The 21298-nt window shown below is 39.5% G+C and overlaps 1 protein-coding gene across 4 annotated transcripts in view; it reads right to left on the bottom strand.

Annotated features, from left to right (window-relative positions):
- NCKAP1 (NCK associated protein 1) overlaps positions 1 to 11198 on the bottom strand; it is a 62518-nt gene extending 51320 nt beyond the window's left edge. For all 4 annotated transcript variants that reach the window (XM_069781943.1, XM_069781944.1, XM_069781945.1 and 1 more), the window contains exon 1: positions 10964 to 11198. In XM_069781943.1, the coding sequence (XP_069638044.1) occupies positions 10964 to 11071 (108 nt within the window). In that variant the 5' untranslated portion in view covers positions 11072 to 11198. The remainder of the gene's footprint in view (positions 1 to 10963) is intronic.
- Between the last annotated feature and the right edge of the window lie 10100 nt (positions 11199 to 21298).

Raw genomic sequence — 21298 nt, 5'->3', positions numbered from 1 at the left:
CTACCAGCAGTACATGACCATCATGACGTATGCTAATGTACTACTCTAACACCAAAACTCTCACATTTGCTAATTTTTCCACAAAAACACTGAATTTTATTAAAATATCAAATCTATAATACAAGAGGAATTTATAACGAAAATAAATTCAGCAACATCCACAGTATCAGTTAGATATTAAGTAGTTGCTTCAATATTCTTACAGCAGCAAACAACACGTGCCACAAAAGACCTATTCCGTACATAAAGTCCTTACACAATTTCAAAAGTAAAAGTTATACTGTAAATAGGTGTCAAAAAAATTACCCAACATGCACTTCGAATTCATGAAGTCTTAATCAACTAGATGTCACAGGTTTGTCAGAATCTGAGTCAGATTATTTGAATTTATTGTCCTTGTTGCACATCATATAACTATCTCTACTAAAAGAAGGATTACAAGCTGATAGACAACATATATTTGTGGCCTGTTAACTTCCAATACAGTTGCTGTTATATAGGAGACAAAAAAAAAATCTACCACTGTTCAGTTCCTAAATTTTTCAGTCTGAATTCAAACACTACTGCCACATACACTCCTTATTTTTCCTAGCAACAGATGGTTTTCCTCCTATAAATCAGCTCTCTGAAATGTTTACTAAAAATTATGTTCTACCCAGGCCCTTAAACACAAATCATTCACACGGAAACAGACATCTGAAAACACTAACATGCACATCCTCATGTGGCTTCAGGAACTCAGTTCCCAGAAATGAGTCTAACCCATCAGTCTAACTGGCAACCCCCTCAATACATCTGAATATGCAAGAAAGAGCTTTGCTCCTTCCCATTGTTTGTTTGCTAACATCACACTTAAAGCAACTGTAATCCTTCCTACTAATAAATTACACAAGATTGATCCATAAGAAAGACGATTGCTGCAAGATATAAAAGGTTAAAGGTATGCTTCATACATTTCAAAATTCCAGCTTCTAAAAAGCTGTACAAGCCTACCTACGTGGACTGAATAGAAAGAGGACAACAGACATCACTGAACAAGTGGGTCAATGCCTTTTCCTTCCCTCTCCCACATTCCACAGCAGCTCAGCTCCTTTCTAAGAACTGGGATTATTTGATTACTAGTTGTTGTTGCATCAATACAGTTTTCATCCATACTGTTGCCTGCATTCAGCATCACACGTAAAACAGTCTATGTAAGCTAAATCTCTCCTAAAATGGCAAACAGACCTATGAAGCCCAGGCTCACTATGGTTTACTCTAGAAAGCATAAAAGAATGAAAATACAAACCCCAACCCTAGCACTTTCGCACAAGTATGAAAGTGTGATAAGGCACATAACCACAATTTTGCATTGTAGAAAGAACAAAGACATTGAGGGCAATGGTCTTAGAATATAGATAAGAAAGGTAGCTTTTGCTTTTAATAGTTGTATTAGTCAATACAAAATCCCTTGTCAGTACTGTAATAGGCAGGAACATCGTGGTACAACATACAAAGACCACTTTGCCATATACAGCTCTCTAGCATTCAAATAGAATTTTGAGAATTAGCCAAATGCAGTAGCCCTTTCTCAGTCAGCCTCAGATATCACCTTTTTCCCCTAAGTGGGCTGCGATAACCTTTCTTCATTTCTTACCTTAAAATAAATTTAAAAGAACATCAAAAAAACACCAGAATGGCTACATTTTTTGAGCATTCAAAAGAAATTCAAGAATTAAAAATGTTCTTACTGGTGCAGCATTCATGGAATACAGCTCTGAAGCTATGGGATTTGAGCTGCTTCAGCCCCGAAATATTATACTGAAAGAATCTCCCAGCAGTCATCTCTAAATTCCTTTGTACATTACTAAACAGCTGTCAAGCAGTTATGCTGAAAAAGATGATGCAAAGCTACTGTTAGAGACTAATCTAAGTAATTAAAATAAAAATTAAAAGGACTCTGGCACTGGATTTCTATCAAGTTACACAGCATTTCTTTCCACAGCACTTCAGAATGGTACCCTGCTATGATAAGCTCTCAACTAAGCAAACATATTTTCCTGATCTGGTTCTGTGCATCCAACTCTTAACAAGAACAGTATGATTTCTATAGCTAAGAGATTCATTATTCAGAATACTCATTTGCTATCACATGCACAGCTCATCAAACTTCAGAGATATCTGTCTACATGTACTTTTTAGAGATGCTTCACTATGCCACACATTTTAAATTAAAGCAGCATTTTCCTACTTACCCTAATAATCTAGATAACTAGATTATTATCAGACTATACTCTTCACTTGATGCTATTGGGTTCTTCTATACTATTTTCACTTTGAAAATGAAGAATACTACATGGCTTCACTTTCTAGGTTGTACTCATTCAGAAGCAGCCAACAAGAAAACATCTAACAACAAAAACCTCCTTAAGGTCTACATTTAAGATAAGTAGCCTGTAAAGAAGAACACAGAATCCAGTACAACTGCCTTTGGCCCAGAATACACCAACATTAAGAGATACAGCAGAGACATTTTTCTCCAATACAGTTACAGCTACCACTGCAAAAATCAAAGCCTAACATTTTACTTCCTACCTGGGGGCAGAGGACGGTGGAAGAGAAAAAAAAAATAATAAAAAATCCATCAACAAAATTACTGCATATATCCAGCTGATGTGACATGAATAAAGGGAAGTTTATGTTCAGGTAAAATCATTGTCAAAAGTCAGTGCCACAGCACAGCATACAGGGTGCATTTAGAACACCTAAACTTCACTCATGCCTTTTACATAAACCTACCACGTGTCCTTGAGTAAGAACATTGATAAGTATTACTTGAGTTACATAGTTTAGGATGATTTAAAAAAGCCTACACTGTTACTGTATTATGGAAATACCTTTTATATTCTTCTTTTTGTTGCTAAGTTCAACCTATTCCAAATTATTAGCTGGGCTGTTTCCCAATAAAAGAGAAACAGGGCCTTTTGAGTCAGTAATTTCCTATTTTCATCCCCCAAACTTCCTACATCAGCAGATGATCATAAAACAAGTCATATTTTGCAGCAATTTAACATGTTTTTATTACTTCGAGATGATCTTGATTTACTGTTACTCTGGACTTGAGATAAAACACTGCTGAGCACAGTTCCACTGGACTGTGACAACATACACTGAAATAATCTTAGTCAACAAGTCACCTCATCTTCAAGTTTCCTTTACAAATGAATCTGCACTAAAAAACCTCTGTGAATTTAGCCAGCAAATCAATGGAATTTCAACAATAGCAAAAATATGCCATCCCCTGAGTTAGTAACTTTCTTTAGTAAGTGGAAATACACTACGATTCTTGTATTAAAAAAATGGGAAAAGCTCCTGTACATACCATTTACAGTTTACTACAGCACATTCTCTTGATGCGCCAGAAAGGCATGCACAGTAAAGCTGTTGTTCTTCCGTTGTAACAGCTGCTGGCATTAAAGACTTTGCCCTAAAATGTATCTATAAATTTGAATGCCTGGTTTGTGGCTACGCATCCTATAAATTATAGTAAATAATACATGGCAAAGAAACATTCAAAGAGACAGGTTCATAATTAACTCTAGATTTTTGCAGGATAAAACATATTATTTATTCTTTGTTTCTGTCACGCATTTAAAATAATGAGATTACCAACTGACAATCTCAGATTTTGAAAACGCAAAACTAATGAGAAGGAGAGAGAGGTGAATAATCAATAAAGAGCTGTTTTGAATGGTAAATACGTAAGGAAACTGTTCACACTACATTTGCCTTAACATCTCTGATGAAGCCTACCACAACTGCTTTGCTGTATTTTAGGTTCTGTGGAAGCCTACGTTTATTATTAGATAGGCTGGACCCAGATAAGATTTGTGAATGAAGCCTTGTCCCTCTTAACAGTTATGCAAGCAGAGGCAAGAATTTGGTCACACATGGACAAATTATTACAGTTTAATATGTTTTATGGCCAAAATTTAACTGTTCTACACCAGTATCCCTTGGGTAATCTTGTACTAGGTAAGTTACATTATTGATGTTTGCAGTTACATAAATGATACTTGTACAAAAGGTAAACCTGTATTTTGATACATAAACTATGCTAATAGATTCAACCGAAACTGTATTGTTCCCATGATCCAACCAGGATCTGGAATCAGAAGAAAGTCTCTAGTTAACTAATTTTTGGACAGTCTCTGTAGGCCTTGCATGTATCCAAAATATGGCTTTAAATTATTATAAATTTAAGAGCTATTGCACTTTCATGCACAAAGGTTCAAAAGTTTGAAAGATAATGCACTTTCATATTAAATCAAAATTACAATTAAAGATGTTAAAAGTCAGTCCAATGTTTCCTAGAGCTAAGCAACACATCTTCCCCACCATTATTCATTATTTGGTGTGTCTTGAACCCTAAAGTATATATTTTATTTTAAATCCCAGTGTATCTCTACTCAGAGATCCAACCATTAAAATGTATACTCATGTGAAATCAGAAGAAAAGGCTAGAAAGGATCTTGAAAAATTGCCTACCCTACTTTCCTATTCCAGAGCAGGATCAACTCTATCTATGTTGCTCCTGGGAGATATCTGCCACATCTTTACTTACGGGTCTCCAACAGGCTACATTCAAAAACATTCTCACAGTCTTTTCCAATATTTAACAACCTTTCTCGCTAGAAAGTTCTAAGATCTAAACTGAACTTTTCTCACTACAATTTAATCCATCACTTCTTGATCTCTGTGGCCACACTGAATTGCACAAACTATTCCCCTTATCTTTACAGCAGTCCTGAATACTTAAAAACTTGTATTGCTTATTTATCTACTTTAAAAAAAGAATCTTCCTATTTTCTTAACAGGTGAAATTTTCTGCATCACTGGTCTTACTATTCTGCTCTCGAGTTTCTCCATTTTGTCCACATCTTTCTTGAAAAGCAGATACATTTTGGATGAGTCTCAATGCATGCCATATAGAGCAAAAGGATTATTTAATTTATCTACAGGCTATCTTGCTCACACATACATAAAACCTCATATCATCCCTGATTTTTTGCAGTGAAACTTAGTTGGCTCACGTTTGCCCTGGCACGTCCCTTTCCCAGCCATTTTCTGCAGACTCGCTCTCTCATTACTTTTCATTTTGTATTTTAAATTTCACTAAGCACAAAATAGCTTACAATCATACTTGCTCAGCCACCTCCAAGTTTGTTAGACCATACCTACAATTTGTTAAGCTCAAACTGAATTCCAATTAGGTTCTTCATTATTTCTGTAGCTTCTCCCAGTTTCCTACCTACGGATATATTAAGCACATGGTAATCATCGTCTAGGTTGTTAATACAAAGAATGACTGGAACGAGAGGCAAGAGACGTCCCAAAAAGACCCTGCTGAACCGCAGTCTGACAAGGAGATCTTTGTAACCATTCCCTAATATGGTTATCCATCTGCCTTCATCATTACAATTTCATCCAGATTGTACTTCCTTAGATTGTTCATGAGAACAATCAGATGAGGTAATGTTAGCAGCCTTGCTATAGTCAACGCATAAAACTTCTACTAAGTTGTCCATACTAGAGTGACCTGTCACCTCGCCAATGAAAGAAATATGCTTGATTTGATGCTATCTGTACAGTGATAAATTCACATTGTCCTCTTGTGTTTGTAGCACCTGTTTAACTAAGCACTTGGTTCTATTAATCAAATATGGGGCAGGTGAAAAACAAAGAAAAAAAATGAAGAGTAGTTTCACTGCCACAAAACTTTGCCTAAATGTAATTTATAAAGTACCATTTTAATAAAAGAAAGGAAGGCAATGGGAATGCCCTGTCTATTCTGAATCTAAAATGGGAACTGTTACGACTTTTTAGCTGTATCTCCTCTGCACACGATCTTAAAAATCTCTTGCAACGAAAAATGGATTTGGTTTTGTGTGAACACATGGCAGAGCAAATGAACAGTAATTGGGGTGGCAGGTAATTGGTATTTTTAAACAAAGAAACAATGCAAGGTAATTCTGGCATCTACACTTGACGCAAAAGGATAAATCCACCTGGCTTTCTCTCTGTATATTTTGGAAGATATCATGGGATATTTTTATATTGTATTAGAAAGTCTTATTGTTTCTTCACAAAATTAGTTGCTTTTCTGAGTTCAAAAAAATGTGGCATGGTATCTTCAGTTTGTGTTTGCTTCCTGAGCAAACACATTTATTTATTTATTTAGCTACTGCCAGCACTGACTGTGAGTTTCTTTGGGGCTTCCTCCTCTTCTTATCAGTGGGACAGTATTCTGAGCCATTCCTCCAAGATCGCAGACACAAACAGACAAACATATATTGTCATCTTAACCTTTAAAGTACTGCTGACATCTATCAAGCACCGGAAGCAATAGTGCCCTACCCAAAGACACCTCCTGATGACCTGAAGACATTACCTGTTCTTTCCAATACCAACCTTACAATTCAAAACGAGATTATTTGTGAGCTTTTCGTCTCAGCTCAAAGCTCTGCACTTCAGCACAGAGCTCAGTGTCAGAACGGTGATCTAATCCTACACCCTTCCAAACCTCAGAGCTCTGCAGACTGGAAACGTCTACATGTTCTGCCAGTCACCTAAAATCTCTCCTACTTTTTCCTTAAGAACTGCTCTAGTGCCTGAGCAAAACAGTACACATTATCAACTGGTTCTATTAATCAAACAATCGACTGGCTTTTACAAATGTCCCCTGCAATGTTTAGGCTTTGTCAAGTCCTCTCCAGTCCAGTTTTAGAGCTTTTGGGATCTTTTTCTTCAGCCCAATCTCACAAGCAGCGTAAAAGGCTGTTGAAGTAAGATTTGACCTCTATTCAGCCTTGGCCGATCTGGCCAACTTGTCATCGTTTTACCACAGGAGACTTGATGCAGTCCTCCTCTTTCCCTCACAGCATATATGCCTTCTTTTGCTCTTTTGAAAAGAGTATGTACTTTAACTGCTGCAGAAGAGAAAATAAATAGGGAAAACAAAAAGTACTGAGTCTTTAAAATGGCTAACAAGTAACATCCTCAATACAGGTAAAAATCCAATATTCCCACTATTGCATCTCTAAAGAACTAACCGGCAATTAATCACCTGCTAAATGATTTTAAATCTGGCTTCATACTAAGCTATGTGGTGCTCGCAATAGGATTGGGACCACATTTTTAGTTTGGAACAGAAAAGATAAAGTCAGCTAAAGCCCCTGCAAATATTTATTCTGTGCCTTATCTATTACTTCAGTTTGGTTATGCAGTTCATATCCACAAATTGGTTCAAGATTCTCATTTTTCAGATACTATGTAATCATCAGAGTTGTGAAAGTCAAAAGAATGTTTTGTTAATGGCATTTTAAGATAAAACTTTGCACACAAACATAAAACCTGCACCATGAAGAACAGAACATTGCTAGCAAAGCAATTAATGCTAAATAACAGACTCATTATGTTTGAATAACATATACTCTAAATAATTCAAAACCTTAACTTTTATTCCTAGCAGTTCTGTTGACAGTAGCCCTGCTTCAGCATTCATCAAGATCACACTCTCTTTACTTGCCCTAGCTAAATCTATACTTCAGGTATTTTAAGATGAAATCTCTTACTGTAAATACTTCTCAGTAATCAAGGGCTTTATAAACAAACAAGAGACAGGCCCACAGAAAACAAGATGATTTCTCTGTCATCACTCTTGAAAAATACACTTATTTGACAGTACTGACAGCGTTACATAAAGCTTACCAACACAGTCTCAGTCTGCTCTGAAAGGTAACCACAAAATCCAAGCTTCACCTGAGCCAGGATGGCATGAAAAAAAACCTGGTCTCTGACTTATTGAGGTTTAGTTGTAGGCAAGTAATGACAAAAGTGTTACATGGAAAACAATAATACAATTGCTAGCCTGGATAATTAAGGTTAAATTCTTAAAAAGTAGAAGGAAAAAAACAGGAAAGAAACAGCAACAGTTAAGATTTCTGATTTCGGGACTAATACTGGTCCCAGTACAAAAGACAGCTGAAAGCAGCAAGCAAAGGGTCAGCCTTTAAAATAATAACAGCAACAAAAAATCCACCTCCATACAGATCAAATGTGAGTTTTGTCTCATCATCCACTATTACCTGCGTAAGTCCACTTTTTGTATTTTCCATATCACTCTCAGAGGCAAAACCCCACACATTCAGATACTCTATCTTAAAAACAACAAACTTTAAACTCTTTCAGAAGACTACAATAGCACAGAAAGTCAATAAACAGGAAACAATGAACAATTAGCAGCTATAAGCACAAAGACATCTAAACTGAAATTTATATATAGGAAGATGAAGTACAAATATCAGGTTTCTAACTGCTTTTAACAACTTCTGTAATTCCTTGGGAAGTAAAGTTTTTCTGCTTTCTAACAGTCGAAAAAATTCTTAATCCTTTAAAATCTCTGCTGCCTAGACAGCATCTACACCAATCTGTAAGGCAGCTACGAATACTTCACCTCTCACTTCCTCTTAATAAAAAAAACTCTTAACCATTTCCTTTAACCGCAATACCACATATTGTGTGGTTATTTCTAGCAACTTGAGTTTCGATATCATCTTCAATAGAGGAAGCATGAGAAACTTAAACAGCAGTTTTGGAATCAACTGTTTTGAGAGAGGGGAAAAAAAAGAAATAAAGAAAAATAAACTGTTCCAAGCAGCCAGTTATGCTGCAGCTGGGCGGAACAGAGATCCACATTAAAACATGTTAATCAATCCCAAGACTTCCGGGGCTCACCATCAGAGCTAGCCAGTTACTACTGTCAAGCAGTACTGACTGCAGCTTAAGAAAACAACTATTTGAATCACAAATAGCTATATGAATACACAGAGTTGTGTCTGGGACACCTCCAGATTTGCAAAACTATACGTCACACAATAATCAAGCCGCTTGGTCATGCCTCCTCTCTCTGTATGTAAGACCTACGCAATTTTGGACTCCGTTCATGGCATTTGCAGGAAAAACTGGTGTCACCTCTAGTGCTGATGCTCCCCTACTAAGAACCTATCCACTCGCATCACTTCACTAACGTGAGTAATGGCAGAAGCTACCACCATATGGGCAAAGAGTGCTCAGGACTCTGCCATCTAAACATGCCAGCAGAAATGTGTGTGTAGGCACTGAACCGCTTAACATGAGTAAGCGTCCCCAAATCAGAACACTGGTAATGAAAACAGAGCCCGCACTCACAATAGTTAAGGCATAGCTGTATGTCAAGACGAGGTTTCATTTTTACTGTCTCGTTTCCTGCCTTCTCCCCCCAAACCATGGCTATAGCAGGCAAAATTCCCCTAGCCTGTTTTTCACCCGGTATATTTCTCTCAAAGCTTAACAAGCGCACACACAAATGACTTCCCCATTTTGATGCTTTCCCCCTAAATAGGGAATTTCTGTTTTGTGTTAAAAGTGTGATTATATTGTTAAAAATCTTAAGTTGAAGCCATTTTCCAATGCACAAAACTGCAAATTAAAAAGAACGTCACTTCTGTTTCAGAAAGACAGGAATTTGCAATAATTTAGTTAAAATGCTTTATTTACATCAGTGATGATTTGCAGAAACACTCAAGTGCACATCAAGTGCTGACATTGCTTTGGATCAACACTGACTTCCGAATACTTCAATGATTTGCTTTTTTTCCCTGGAAACACCACCTTAATTAAAATCAACACTGCACTTGGTATAGCCCAGCAGCCCTTACTACTTCTGGAGTACAAGTCTCCCATATGAGCAAAACAATTTGAGAAAACACATCCTTTAGCTCAGATCTGTTAGGCAGGATAAGTCCTGACAGAAACCTGCATTCAGAAATCAGAGCAATCAAGTAAGCACCTAAAACTCTCAAACTCCCTCTGCTATTGCTGCAGCACAGGCCAGCTGAACCCAGCATGCAAATGGCACAGAAATTTTAAAATTCTAAACCTGCAAAGATGTGCTCGTTGCTTGAACGTAATAACTAATGTTTCCTTTAAAATAAGAAAAACCTCTCAAAAATAACTGTGTTCAAGGCAAGGCAGTAAAATCCTAACTAACATCCATTATTGGAAGTGGATTGAGGGGCCATACACATCCAGATAATGCATCGCACGTTAGGTAAATTAAGCTGGTAAGGCTACATGAAGCACCTGGCGCAGGGGATGGCCACGAACTACAGTTTTCCATAAAGAAAAGGACAACGACTTCCTCTAGAAGAGAAATTAACCACGGAGGCGTAACCCACCCTTTTCGTCAACGCCAAGACCTGCACCGCCGAACAACCTCACCTAGGCAAACACCGATTTATTTCATTTCGGGAAGGCGGGCAGCAGTCCTACCACCCACGACGGCTTCAAACATCTGCTCCATCTCACGCCGGGAGCTGCTAAGCAACCGCGCGCCTCGAACTTATTGAAATTAAACTTACTAATTTTACCCCAATCCCTTCCCTTCGGTAGCGACAGGTTTCGCAACTCGGCGTGGGAAAGCCCGGGCTGAGCAGCCCACTCCCGGCTCCCGTGACTCACGCACGGCGAGGCGGGAGCGGCTCCGACTGCCGCGGGCGCCGGGCCGGGCCTAGGCCCCGCGGCGGGGGGCGCCGGGCCTGTGGGCGCCGCGCAGCACCGGGACTCCCGCCAGGTAGCGAGGCGGCGGCCGCCCGGGAAGCCCCGGCCCCAGCCTCCCCCCCCGCCGCCACCGTCCCCGGGCCCGCAGGCGGCGCAGCGGCGGGCCGGGGCGGGCCGGAGCGCCTGACCGCGGCGGCGGCGCGGCTCCCGCCGCCTCCCCGCCCTGCCTCTCGGGCCCCGCAGCTAGGCCGCAGCGCGGCCGGGGAGAGCCGCGAGCCGCGCGGCAGCGGAGCGCCGCGCCGGCCAGGCTGTCGGACTGGCGGGCGGCGGCAGAGATCGCGCCGGGGCGGTTCCTCCCCCCGCCTCCCCACTGGGGCCCCCGCACCTTCTTGATGTTGTAGAGCCGGGTGAGCATGCCGACGCCCCGGTCGTTCAGGATGGTAAGCTTCTCCGCCAGCTTCTGCTGGCTCGGCTGCAGCACCGACCGCGACATCCTGGCCCGCTCCGCTCCGCGCCCCCGGCCCGGGCCCCGCCACTCACAGCCCCGCCGTAGCGCGGCCGCCGGCCCCGCGCTGCCTCGCCGCCTCCCCGCGCCGCCGCCGGCCTCGCTCGCCGCTGCCTCCCTTGGGGCGTGGCCACGGCGGCGCGGCGCGCGTCACGTGGCGCCGCTCTCGGCCGCCCCCTGCGGGCGGGCGGCGGCGCCGGGCCCGAGCTGTCGCGGGCCCGAGCTGTCGCGGGCCCGAGCTGTCGCGGGCCCGAGCTGTCGCGGGCCCGAGCTGTCGCGGGCCCGAGCTGTCGCGGGCTGCGCCCCCGCGCCCCGGCCCGCTCGGCGCCACGGGAGGGGAGTCGGCGTTGGGGTGCTGAGGGCAGCACCCCTGTCGCAGCCACAGCGCTGAGACCTCCGGGTGTAAACGTTCGGATCGCTTGCGTACCGAAGTGGCGGGCCTTTCCGGCTGGTTGCTGTTGTTCTCCATAGCAGAGCCGTTAGGCTGTATTTTAGGTAGATCCCCAAAGTGAGCTTCAAAACCAAGAAGAACATTCACGTTCCTTCAGGGTTTACAGCAAAACCCGGTTTCTTGACCGCAGTCAAGAACTGAAGCTCAGAAAAGCGTTGCGCGGTGTGTGTATTGACACAATTATCGCCGGTGACCCCAACTTTCTGAGGGCGCTTCTGTCGGCACCGGAGAACTGCACCTGCGATGGGATCCGGGAAGCAGAAAGAGCCCAGGGACCCCCATGGAGGCGGAGCCGTGAGGGAGCCAGCGACCCCCTGCCACATCCAAGACTCCCACCGTTCCCGATCCGTTCGTTGCTCTAGACCCACGAACAGCAAATTCAAACATCATTTTGCCAATTAGATGAGTCACAGCACTGCTATTTTTTTCTCTTGAAGCCACGGGAATTAAAAGCATGTGTTTTTAAGGAATAGTGAGATTTCCATGCCGTGAATGTCAGCGAGAGGCTTCCACGAGAGCTGTCCCTCAACGCAAACTGTTACTGAGACGGCTGTGCTGCTGAGCAGGCAGCACAACCAGCTGGGATGCAGGGCTCCCAAGTCTAGTTGATGGGAGATAGGCTTAAGAATTAACCTTCTAATCTCATTTTTTTTATAATGGCACTACCATCTGTGCCTTTTTTGCATGTTAATACTTCTATTTAATTTTCAGTTTGCATTTTCACATTAGAAATAGGAACCAGACAGTCTCAGTCGTTTAGCGGTTTTAAACTAATAGATTTTTAGAAGGCATAGAAGTGAATGTGAGAAGCCTAAATGCAATTAAATTGTTACTGATCTCCTTCTTCACTTTAGCAGTTACAAGATAATTTATGATTCAGAATGAAACCAGGAAGCAAGAACTAAGAGTTCCCATCTTAAGTCTGCTATTGACTCATTCTTTGGCCTGATTTTCTGCCTCAGCTTTGTGTCCACGAGTCAGGAATACCTAGCAACAGTGTTGTAATGATTAATTAGGTTAGACCTGACCTTTCACTACTGGAGTCTATGGAAAACATCAGAAACATTCAAAAGGTGTTTAAATTTATAAAGCATAAAATGCTATGTAATTTCAAAGTGTTTAATGAATAATATCTATAGTAATATTTTTTACACAAAGCATTTTCCTTCATTCTTATTTTTTAAAAAAATATCAAATATAATATTTCTACTTGCAATAAAGACGTTTCCCATGTAGTTGCACTGCAAAATAAGAGCAAATACTATTGCTGAGAGCAATTTTTTTGTTTCTCACCTAGAGCTAAAAAGACAGCAGCCAATTTTTAATTCCATATTCCATTATTTTTCAGAATATTAAGTCTCCTGGAAGTTTCAAGCATGAACAATCACAGAATTTGTAACTTACCTATAGCCAAGCAAGTGGAACGATATCAACATCGTGACAGTTTGTTGGGAGGTTTTGTGAGTCATACTGAATCATCTATGATTTAATATCCCAACCTTTCTTCCTCTGGAATTAGTAGAAAAACTATGGATTACAATAGAGTAAAAAAATCACTTGGTTTTGATAAAGTTTGCACTTATAGAGCTTGCTGGAGAACTTTCAAGCTCTCTGTAATTACTGATGCAGTTTTCAACAAGAAAGCAATCACAGTCTCCACACTGCACAGATAACAGGTTGAGGCACAGAAGGGAAAAGTGACTGACTTTGTAGTAATGGCAGAGCATCCTGTTTTAAAACTCCCATACTATCCATGAGGCTGTTTACAAGATAAGGAGCACCTGTGGTTAGTATAATTTTTTTTAAATGCAAATGGTGCCGCGTTAGCTGCGTTCCTTGAAAACATACTGAATATCAGAATAAGGAAAGGATCAGTATCAGTAAACAAGAATTTCTGATACAAGGTATTTTTACTACCATGCAGCCATACAGACCTAATGCTGAATAGATTCTCTAAATTATCACTGTAACGCAGTTAGTCACAGACTTTTAGCAATATTCTTCTAACATGCAAGCAGATACATTAAAATGAAAAAATGATCTCTTTAACTAGAGCCTGACAAAGTAGACCAGATGTTTTCAAGTACAGAGTGTCTCTTAACACTCTCTGCAAAATGAGTGGTTTTCAGCAAAGGTATTAGCGAGGTGCCGAGACCTGATTAGGAAAAGAAGGTGTACCATACTGCAACTCAGAGAAAGACATGAAAGGTGAGTTCAAAACTCAGTGACAGAAAGATGTTACTGCCCACGCAGACACAAGATGCTGCTGAGCACATAATTGGCAGCATCTTGCTAATCCGAGTGTCAGGACCCATGTCAAGTTTGGAACTACAAAGCAAGCTTTTTTTCCTCTTGCTTTTAAACACTTACTGCTTATTAGAAGGAGAAAATGTGCACATCTAGGGAAGATATGGTATAGCCAAAAAGTTAGGTTTCATAGAAACCACATAAAAAAAAATTTGGAACCCTTTGCTATATGTGAATGGAGAAATCACAGTAACAGAAAGCAGACATCACCAAGATCAAACTTGGTTAATGTGAATGAATGTACATAAGCAGTCAACAGTTTTGTCATCACTTTTTATTGTGGCAGGGTAAAGCCCATGTTGTCATGCTACTTTTGCTGCAGCTTCATGTAGAAGCTGCAGGAATATGTATTGGATTTCAGCAGGAGGATTTATTGCATATTAGATCATAAAAATACCGGCATTGTACAATCTGGGTTCACCAGTCTAGCAGCAAGCATAACAGTAAAGTGGAAATACAAGCTTTGTCAGTAACAGCATAGCTCTTACAGGTGTGGCAAAATTAAATGAAGGGAAGACTAAGGCCAACAATTATTTTTAAAACACACGACTACTATTTGCTTCATGATTTATTAATGATTAACATTTAAACAGCTTTCTATATTCCAAAAGTATGAGTTTAGGTCAAGTTTCAAACAGCACTTTAGATTTGGCTTGAGCCCAGCTCTGGTTCTTTTAAAGTCAACTTTCTGTGCAGTTCAGGGTTTAATTGTGCTATTCACTGCAGGGCTTCCAGACAGTAATGAAAATGTTGCTCGAGAAGCTTCAAAATAATCACCAAGTAGCTCCATATATGTCAACTCCACCTGGTGTTCAGTGAAGCACACATAAACGGTAGGTATACTTTTCTAGCATTGCTACTTTAAAACATGTAATGGACAATTTACTACTGCAGAGTAGACTGTATTGCCAGCCAAGCCTTTGCTACCCTTCTAACTTATATTTCTGTAGAAGTAGCTCTACATGTATATTTCCTTTCCTGTCTGCATTTTTTTTCCTTGGTTTAACTTCTTCTGACTCAGGGACTATTTAAAACTCCATGACCAGGAGTTCCAGTGAAATGGCAGACCACCAGGAGCTGCACTCTCCACTGCATGACTTCTGCCTATTTGGACAACAGAAGCCAAGAAGCAATTTTTACAGACTCATTTTGTTCAATATTTCCTTTTCAGGTAGAAACAATTCAAACCACAAAGCCAAACTGTTATTTGAACAGACCAGAATTTTTAAACGGTCATCATAATCCCAGTTCTTTGGGTCATGCCATAGTATTTATTTGTTAATATTAGATAAATATTTATTACATTGTTAAACTTGCATGTAAAGGCACACAAGCTGAAAACTTTACCATACAAAAGCTATACTATCAACTATAAAAATAGTAAATAGCATTGAACAAACACAGTTGCCTTTATCAGACAGACTTTTAATTCTATCTGAAGGAGCAACAGGTTCAAAAGACCTATCATCCTCACTAAACCAAGCTGACAGATTTATTATATTTTAATCTGTAATTTTCTTGATGAATCCAAACCTTTTTCATTATTTAATCTGTCATGAAGCCAACATGTCTGCAACTTCCCATGTTCTCTTTTTTTCCTCTCTTTAAAGGTATTTGGGCATTATTTTAGTCTATTCTCTCATTAGCATGCAAGCTCATATGTGTGCCAGCTCCCTGTTCAATTTTGTGCATGTCTCCAAGTCCTTCTAGCCTAGGTTGTATATGATATACAGCAGTTGGTCAGAGATACTAGGCCTTTGAACTTAAAGGAAAGGAATATGAAGATTGGATAGGGAGGACGTAAGAGGTGTGCAAAGCCAGTCTGAAGCTGGTGATGAATCCTATAGCAGCTATTCTCTCAAGTGATGCAGAAACCTGCCAGCTTAAGAATGCATGAGCACTTCTGCTCATTCTGGAGGGACAAGTATGATGAACCTGCTCCAGAACTTCTAGTCCGATACTATGTGAATGAGCCTTAAGCAGTAGAGAAGCAGGTTGTTATCAACATTTGAGAGCTAGCTTTCTCAGTGTGTCTCAGGTCCATGACTAACCAGTAATGCTTAAATGGCAAATCAAATGTCAGCCTGGTGGCTATGGAAGTTTGTGACACCAGAAAGAAAATTGGTTACGTGTGAGCTATCACAGCATGGCTAAACAGAATGAGCTTAGAAAGTATTCATGGGCTAAAATTTGGCTTGTTTCAGCCTGAAGCACTGATTACTTCTACAACAGAGGTGGAATCAAGATGGTAGGTTAGATCCAATTCCACAGTTTCAGAGTTAGGATTACAATTAACTCTTGCAGAAACCATTGAGCAAATGGGTTAAAGTGTTTTCTCGCTGGCTATCAAACAAAGCTTAGGAGGGCTGTCAGAATGAGTCACCCAACTAAATTAAGGTCTTGAACTGATATGGGTGTAGACATTAAGTTAGGTTTCTAGGCAGGGGTTACATCACAAGCCTTAAAAACATCCTGGTAAATACTGAAATCAGAAAGGGCACTGGATTAGGAGTCCATCTAGATTAGAAATGGCATTTTATTTGCAGTTTCCTTACAGGCTGAAGAGTCAAGAAGAGCCAGAAGTGATCTCCGAGATGTCTATGAGGCCACTAAATAGAAACAGAATGCCTAATGGGCTTGCAAATCTTTATCATAAAGATGAGTTAGTCTATGCTAACTGCCCACTGACCAGAATAAATCACAAGTGATCAGTTTGCAAAGAATGATCTCTGTCCTCTTTGAAACTGGGATGTGGTCAGAAAGTTGTGTGTTGATGCTGGAATACAGATGCCAGCTAGTCAGACAGGACCCATCAAGGTGGTCCTGCATACAGCAAAATTGTGGAGCTTCTGTTAGCCCCACATTTTTCAGTGCCTTCACCTACCCACAGAGCCTTCTTTGGCAGGCACATGCAAGCTCATGTGCTCTGACCTACTTTCTTTAGCCTCTGTTACACTTCTTCTATCCTAGATAAATGGGTAAGCACCAGGGACTAATGTGTGGCTACAGTTATAAATGTACAAAAATAATCTATTAGAGGTTTCTTTGTCTGCTCCCTTCCTCTCCCTTTCTCTCATGAGAATCCAGGGGAATAGCACATACCTCTTTAAATACAATAGCTTTTACAGTCCATCCAGCAAAGACTAAAAAAGAAGCCCTCTGCCTTAAACTTACTTTACATTTAGGGGAAGAAAATTTCAGCCAGGAACACCCAAAGAATGAAGGTTTCTCCCCCACTGTTGCTATGAATCACATTTACCAGTCAGTGGGGATCTTGAATACTGATTATAGCAAAAATCAAGCTAAAATGTTCCTTTGAGAAGTTTGATGTTTACGTATGACAGAACAGCCCAACTGTAGATTTTTATAGATAAAATGTGTAGAGAAAAGGAAGCTAGTGGAGACGGATGACACAAGCATCACCGAAATTGTCACACCCATGAGCTACGATCAAAGTGGGAAAAAAAAATTTGAAAAAATACTACAGTTATCTTCCACATTTCCATCTGTAAAGTTTTCCCCATTTGACAAAGAATTGTGAGTCAGTCAAGGGTATAAAAAAGCATAACAGTTGTTTCACACAGCACAGAAATATACAACTTAAACCAGAAATGGAAACAATACTGTGATAGATACAACAAAAGCGGATCTCTGGTATGCAGTGTGAATCCCTGTGTGTGGAGAAGGGTAGCAGGACAGAATAAGGCTGTGAACACTGAGGAGTGCTCATACTTCAAATAATTGTAGCTCAAAACCAAAGTTCAGTGGTTATTAAGATTGCTACAATAAAAATATGTGGCTGTCACTTCAAATTTACGTCACTTGAAAAAACAGATGGTATGACTCTGCGTCTTAACATTTGCCATTCAAATAGCCTAGTTTGAAATAAGATGCAGAAAATTTTGCTTATGGGGAAACCAAGTATGGTAATTTTACTACAGGGAGCACAAGTACCTCAAAAGTACTTATTTCCTAATGATTTGTTCTCTAGGGAAACACTGCATGATTGCTTTCACTGAAGTAGAGGACTAGATATCAAAGAATTTGCTTCTACAGATTAGTCGAACAACTAATGTTTTATGTATTTTTAATTTTTTTTTCAATTTAAGTAATCCTTTTAAGAGTTATAAAGCAGGATGTGAAATAATACAATACAAACACAAATTTAAGGATGTCTAAAAGGAAGACCTATAACAATTATTCCTAGTAGATAGCTTAGTTCTACTGCATTTAGGTATTTTCACACACACTTCTTCAGTGATTAAATTTTCAGGGTTTTTGTTGTAGTGTTTGGGGGGTTTTAATTTTTTTTTTTTTTTTTAGAGGATATTCCCCTAAATACCTTTTAACATGTTCAGAAAAGGTTTGGCTTATAGGTAATAACTCATGATATATATCTTCCAGGGCTGGGTTTTGGTTTTGTTTTCCCTGCAATATTTTGTGACATTGATAATGAAACTGTTAATGATCTAGCATGTGCTACTCAAAAAAAAATAATCATCTCTAATCAAAATCTTTTCCCTTCACAGATAGTGTTCATGTCAGAAATAGTCTCTTGTTCTCAACTTGCTGAACTATGTTCCAGTAACAAGGGATGCCATTAGAAAAGTATCATCAGAGATTTCATCTACTTGAATTAATGAAGCTCATTGTTTAGGGTTGGACAGCTATTCCATCTTATGAAAAATCATGAAGTTTTAAAATGAAGGTGAAGCCAAGAACTCTCAGTGCTGCGCATAAAAAGTCATTGACTGGTTCTCTAAATACTAAACAGCCTTTTTGGTAGGAAATTTGTCCTGACAGTCAAACTTAAATGGAAATCTTTCACATTCAAGGACACTGTTATTCAGTAAGCTTTTGGTGATTTTGGAAGTATGTGGGGGGAAAAGGAAGAAAGAGAAATGCTGCTCATGACTTGTTTTGACAAGGTAGTCCCAAAGATAAGAACTTGTCCCAATTAAGATGTTATCAAAGTAGTAAATTACATTGAATGTATTCATATTGACATCCAAATTCATGGTTTTCTACCACTAGTCTTACATGTTTTTTCTAAACTAATTTAAAAAAAATTGCTACATTAAAATTCATTTATGGTCTACATGTAAAAATGAATTCCATATAAAAACAGTCAAATAATTGATCAATTATTTTAATAAGCAAAGAGAATGGAAGCTTTTGGCTACTTTAAAAGTAAAGATCAAATAAGATGAAGTTAGGAGTAACTTTTGAGTTGAAGTAAAAGGATTCTGTACTTTCTCTTTACTGAAGTACTCAAAGAGAAGACATAGTTGAAAACCCCTGACCTTTCAGTCTGTCTGCTTATTAAAGAATAAAATATATTTTTATCTTTTTTATCTTTTTTTTTAAAGAAAAAAGATATTAAACACTAAGAGACAGTTTAGGTCAATCTGGGTCATTCTTTGACTCTGCAGTATACCAAAATTATTGTTTTTTTTCTAAGTATGTGTGTGTGCATATGCGTATACTCCAGGTTGTCACCTCTTTTTCTAGAAAGGTCTTTCCTTTAAGTTATCAGTTTTCTTCTTGTTTTTGAATCTCTGGTTTTCAAATACTTTCAGCTATCCCCTAAATATTGACAGATGCACCTCTCTCAGTCCCCACAGCAAAAATAAATCCCAGCAGTATTGCTTTCTTTGCTGACATATGCAATATCACATTACAACTTAGTTATGATGGTAGTTTTTATCCCATCAATGCTATTGACTAGTAAGGCTTTAGTCTGTCACCTGCAATTTGTATTCTCTTACAGTTCACAGATATAGTCTCTGGGGTCAGGAATTTGATGTAATTAAAATATGAAGTGATTTTATGGAATTTTAAACCTTATAAGACTAAGCTTACTCATTTTTATTATTCACTTGACCAGAAAGAAAATAAAAATATAAGAACTTGGTCAGACCAAAAGCCCAGCCGGCTCAATATCCTGTCTATAACCCTTGGCCAAAGAATGGAGCCCTAAGAAAGAGTGTGAGAATGGACTAAGCATGTACTACTGCTTCTGCAGAACATACTCCCAGACTCCAACAGTTTATGGCCCAGGGACTTTGTGAGCCAGAGACAGTGCCTTGCATTTAATACCTGTTGATCTACTTCTCTTCTATGAATGTGTCCATCTCCTTCTGAACACGTGCAATCTTTTAGGATTCTGTAGCTAGGACTTAGAAGAAATAACATAGCCCAGCTCCTGCCTGAATATATTTGTATTTTGAGAGGGAAAGGAAAATTAGATCACTCCTTGTTAGTGGGACAGAAGTTATTAGGAAGCTCTGGGCTGACTGGATCAAGCTATAGATGTAGAATGAGATAGGGCACAGATCACTTGATTTTCCTTCCCTGCCTGCAGGGAACTTCTTCCCACACACAAGCATGCAAGCACAATGCAATATTAGCAATATGCTAAGACAAGAAAAGAGCATGCAGAGGAACCATATTCTCCATTTTTTTTTTTTTTTCAGGAATTGTGATGCTGTGCTTATGCATGTTCTACTCGACCTTAACTGCTACTTATAGAAGGCATCTCTTCATGGTAAACAGTAAGAATAGGTCCTACTTCCATGTCTGACTAAGCTAATCTACAAAAAAAATTTTCTACTGCATTCGGTTTATGATCCTAACTAGAAGCTATAATGGTTTCCTTCTTGAACTCTGTGAAGCTAGAAAAACTTGCTATGCATCCTGGTACAAATTGCAACATTAATATTTCATTATGCCTGTGGAAGCTACACATAAGATGCTACAAGAACTCTGCAATAAACTTTGATTTTACCTTCTTTAATTTTAGCTTTCCAGGCTGTAGGTGTGGTCTTTTCTGCAAGAGAAACTTCTGAGGTCTTTTGTTCTAATGTAGCTCTCATTTTCTTTGAATGACCACCGAAATAAACCTGCAGAGCAACAGGAAGGTTGGGAGACAGATTCATCGCATTTATGCAGAAGTAGGCTGCTAGAAGCTGAAGTGCAGAATGGAAATTGCTCTTTTGAGTGTTCTGATAAAAAACAAATCATGAGTAGTCACAACACTTAGCCACTGAAATATCATGTTTACCTTATATTTCACCCCTGCCTCCTAAAATGGAGAAAGAAAACCATGCTTCTGGTTTCAAAGGACTTGGAAACATTACAGAAACTCACCTATGTTAACATAATTTCTCTTGAAAAGCTCAGATCTCTTCTTCTCTTTTTGAAGTTCCTGATAGTTACAGGTACTCTTCAGGCCTTACTGCAAAGTTAACTTCTCTAAGTCACTTTTTCCTGAAGCGAAGGTATTCTTAAAATGAAATAATACACAAATGGTGGCAAACTGCCTTGGTGACTGATGGTCTGTGCTAACTGTATAGTTAACCATCACACATTTGCAGAGCAGCTAGCCTGAATGGATGGTGCTTTGTATGTGTACATTTTTGTTAAAACAGGTCACGTTTTTGTCATCTTAATAGGCT

The sequence above is a fragment of the Haliaeetus albicilla genome, chromosome 4 (genome assembly GCF_947461875.1).
Source record: "Haliaeetus albicilla chromosome 4, bHalAlb1.1, whole genome shotgun sequence".
Lineage (NCBI taxonomy): Eukaryota > Metazoa > Chordata > Aves > Accipitriformes > Accipitridae > Haliaeetus > Haliaeetus albicilla.
The sequence above is the reverse complement of the archived record's forward strand: the minus strand, read 5'-3'. Positions and strand labels throughout refer to the sequence as shown.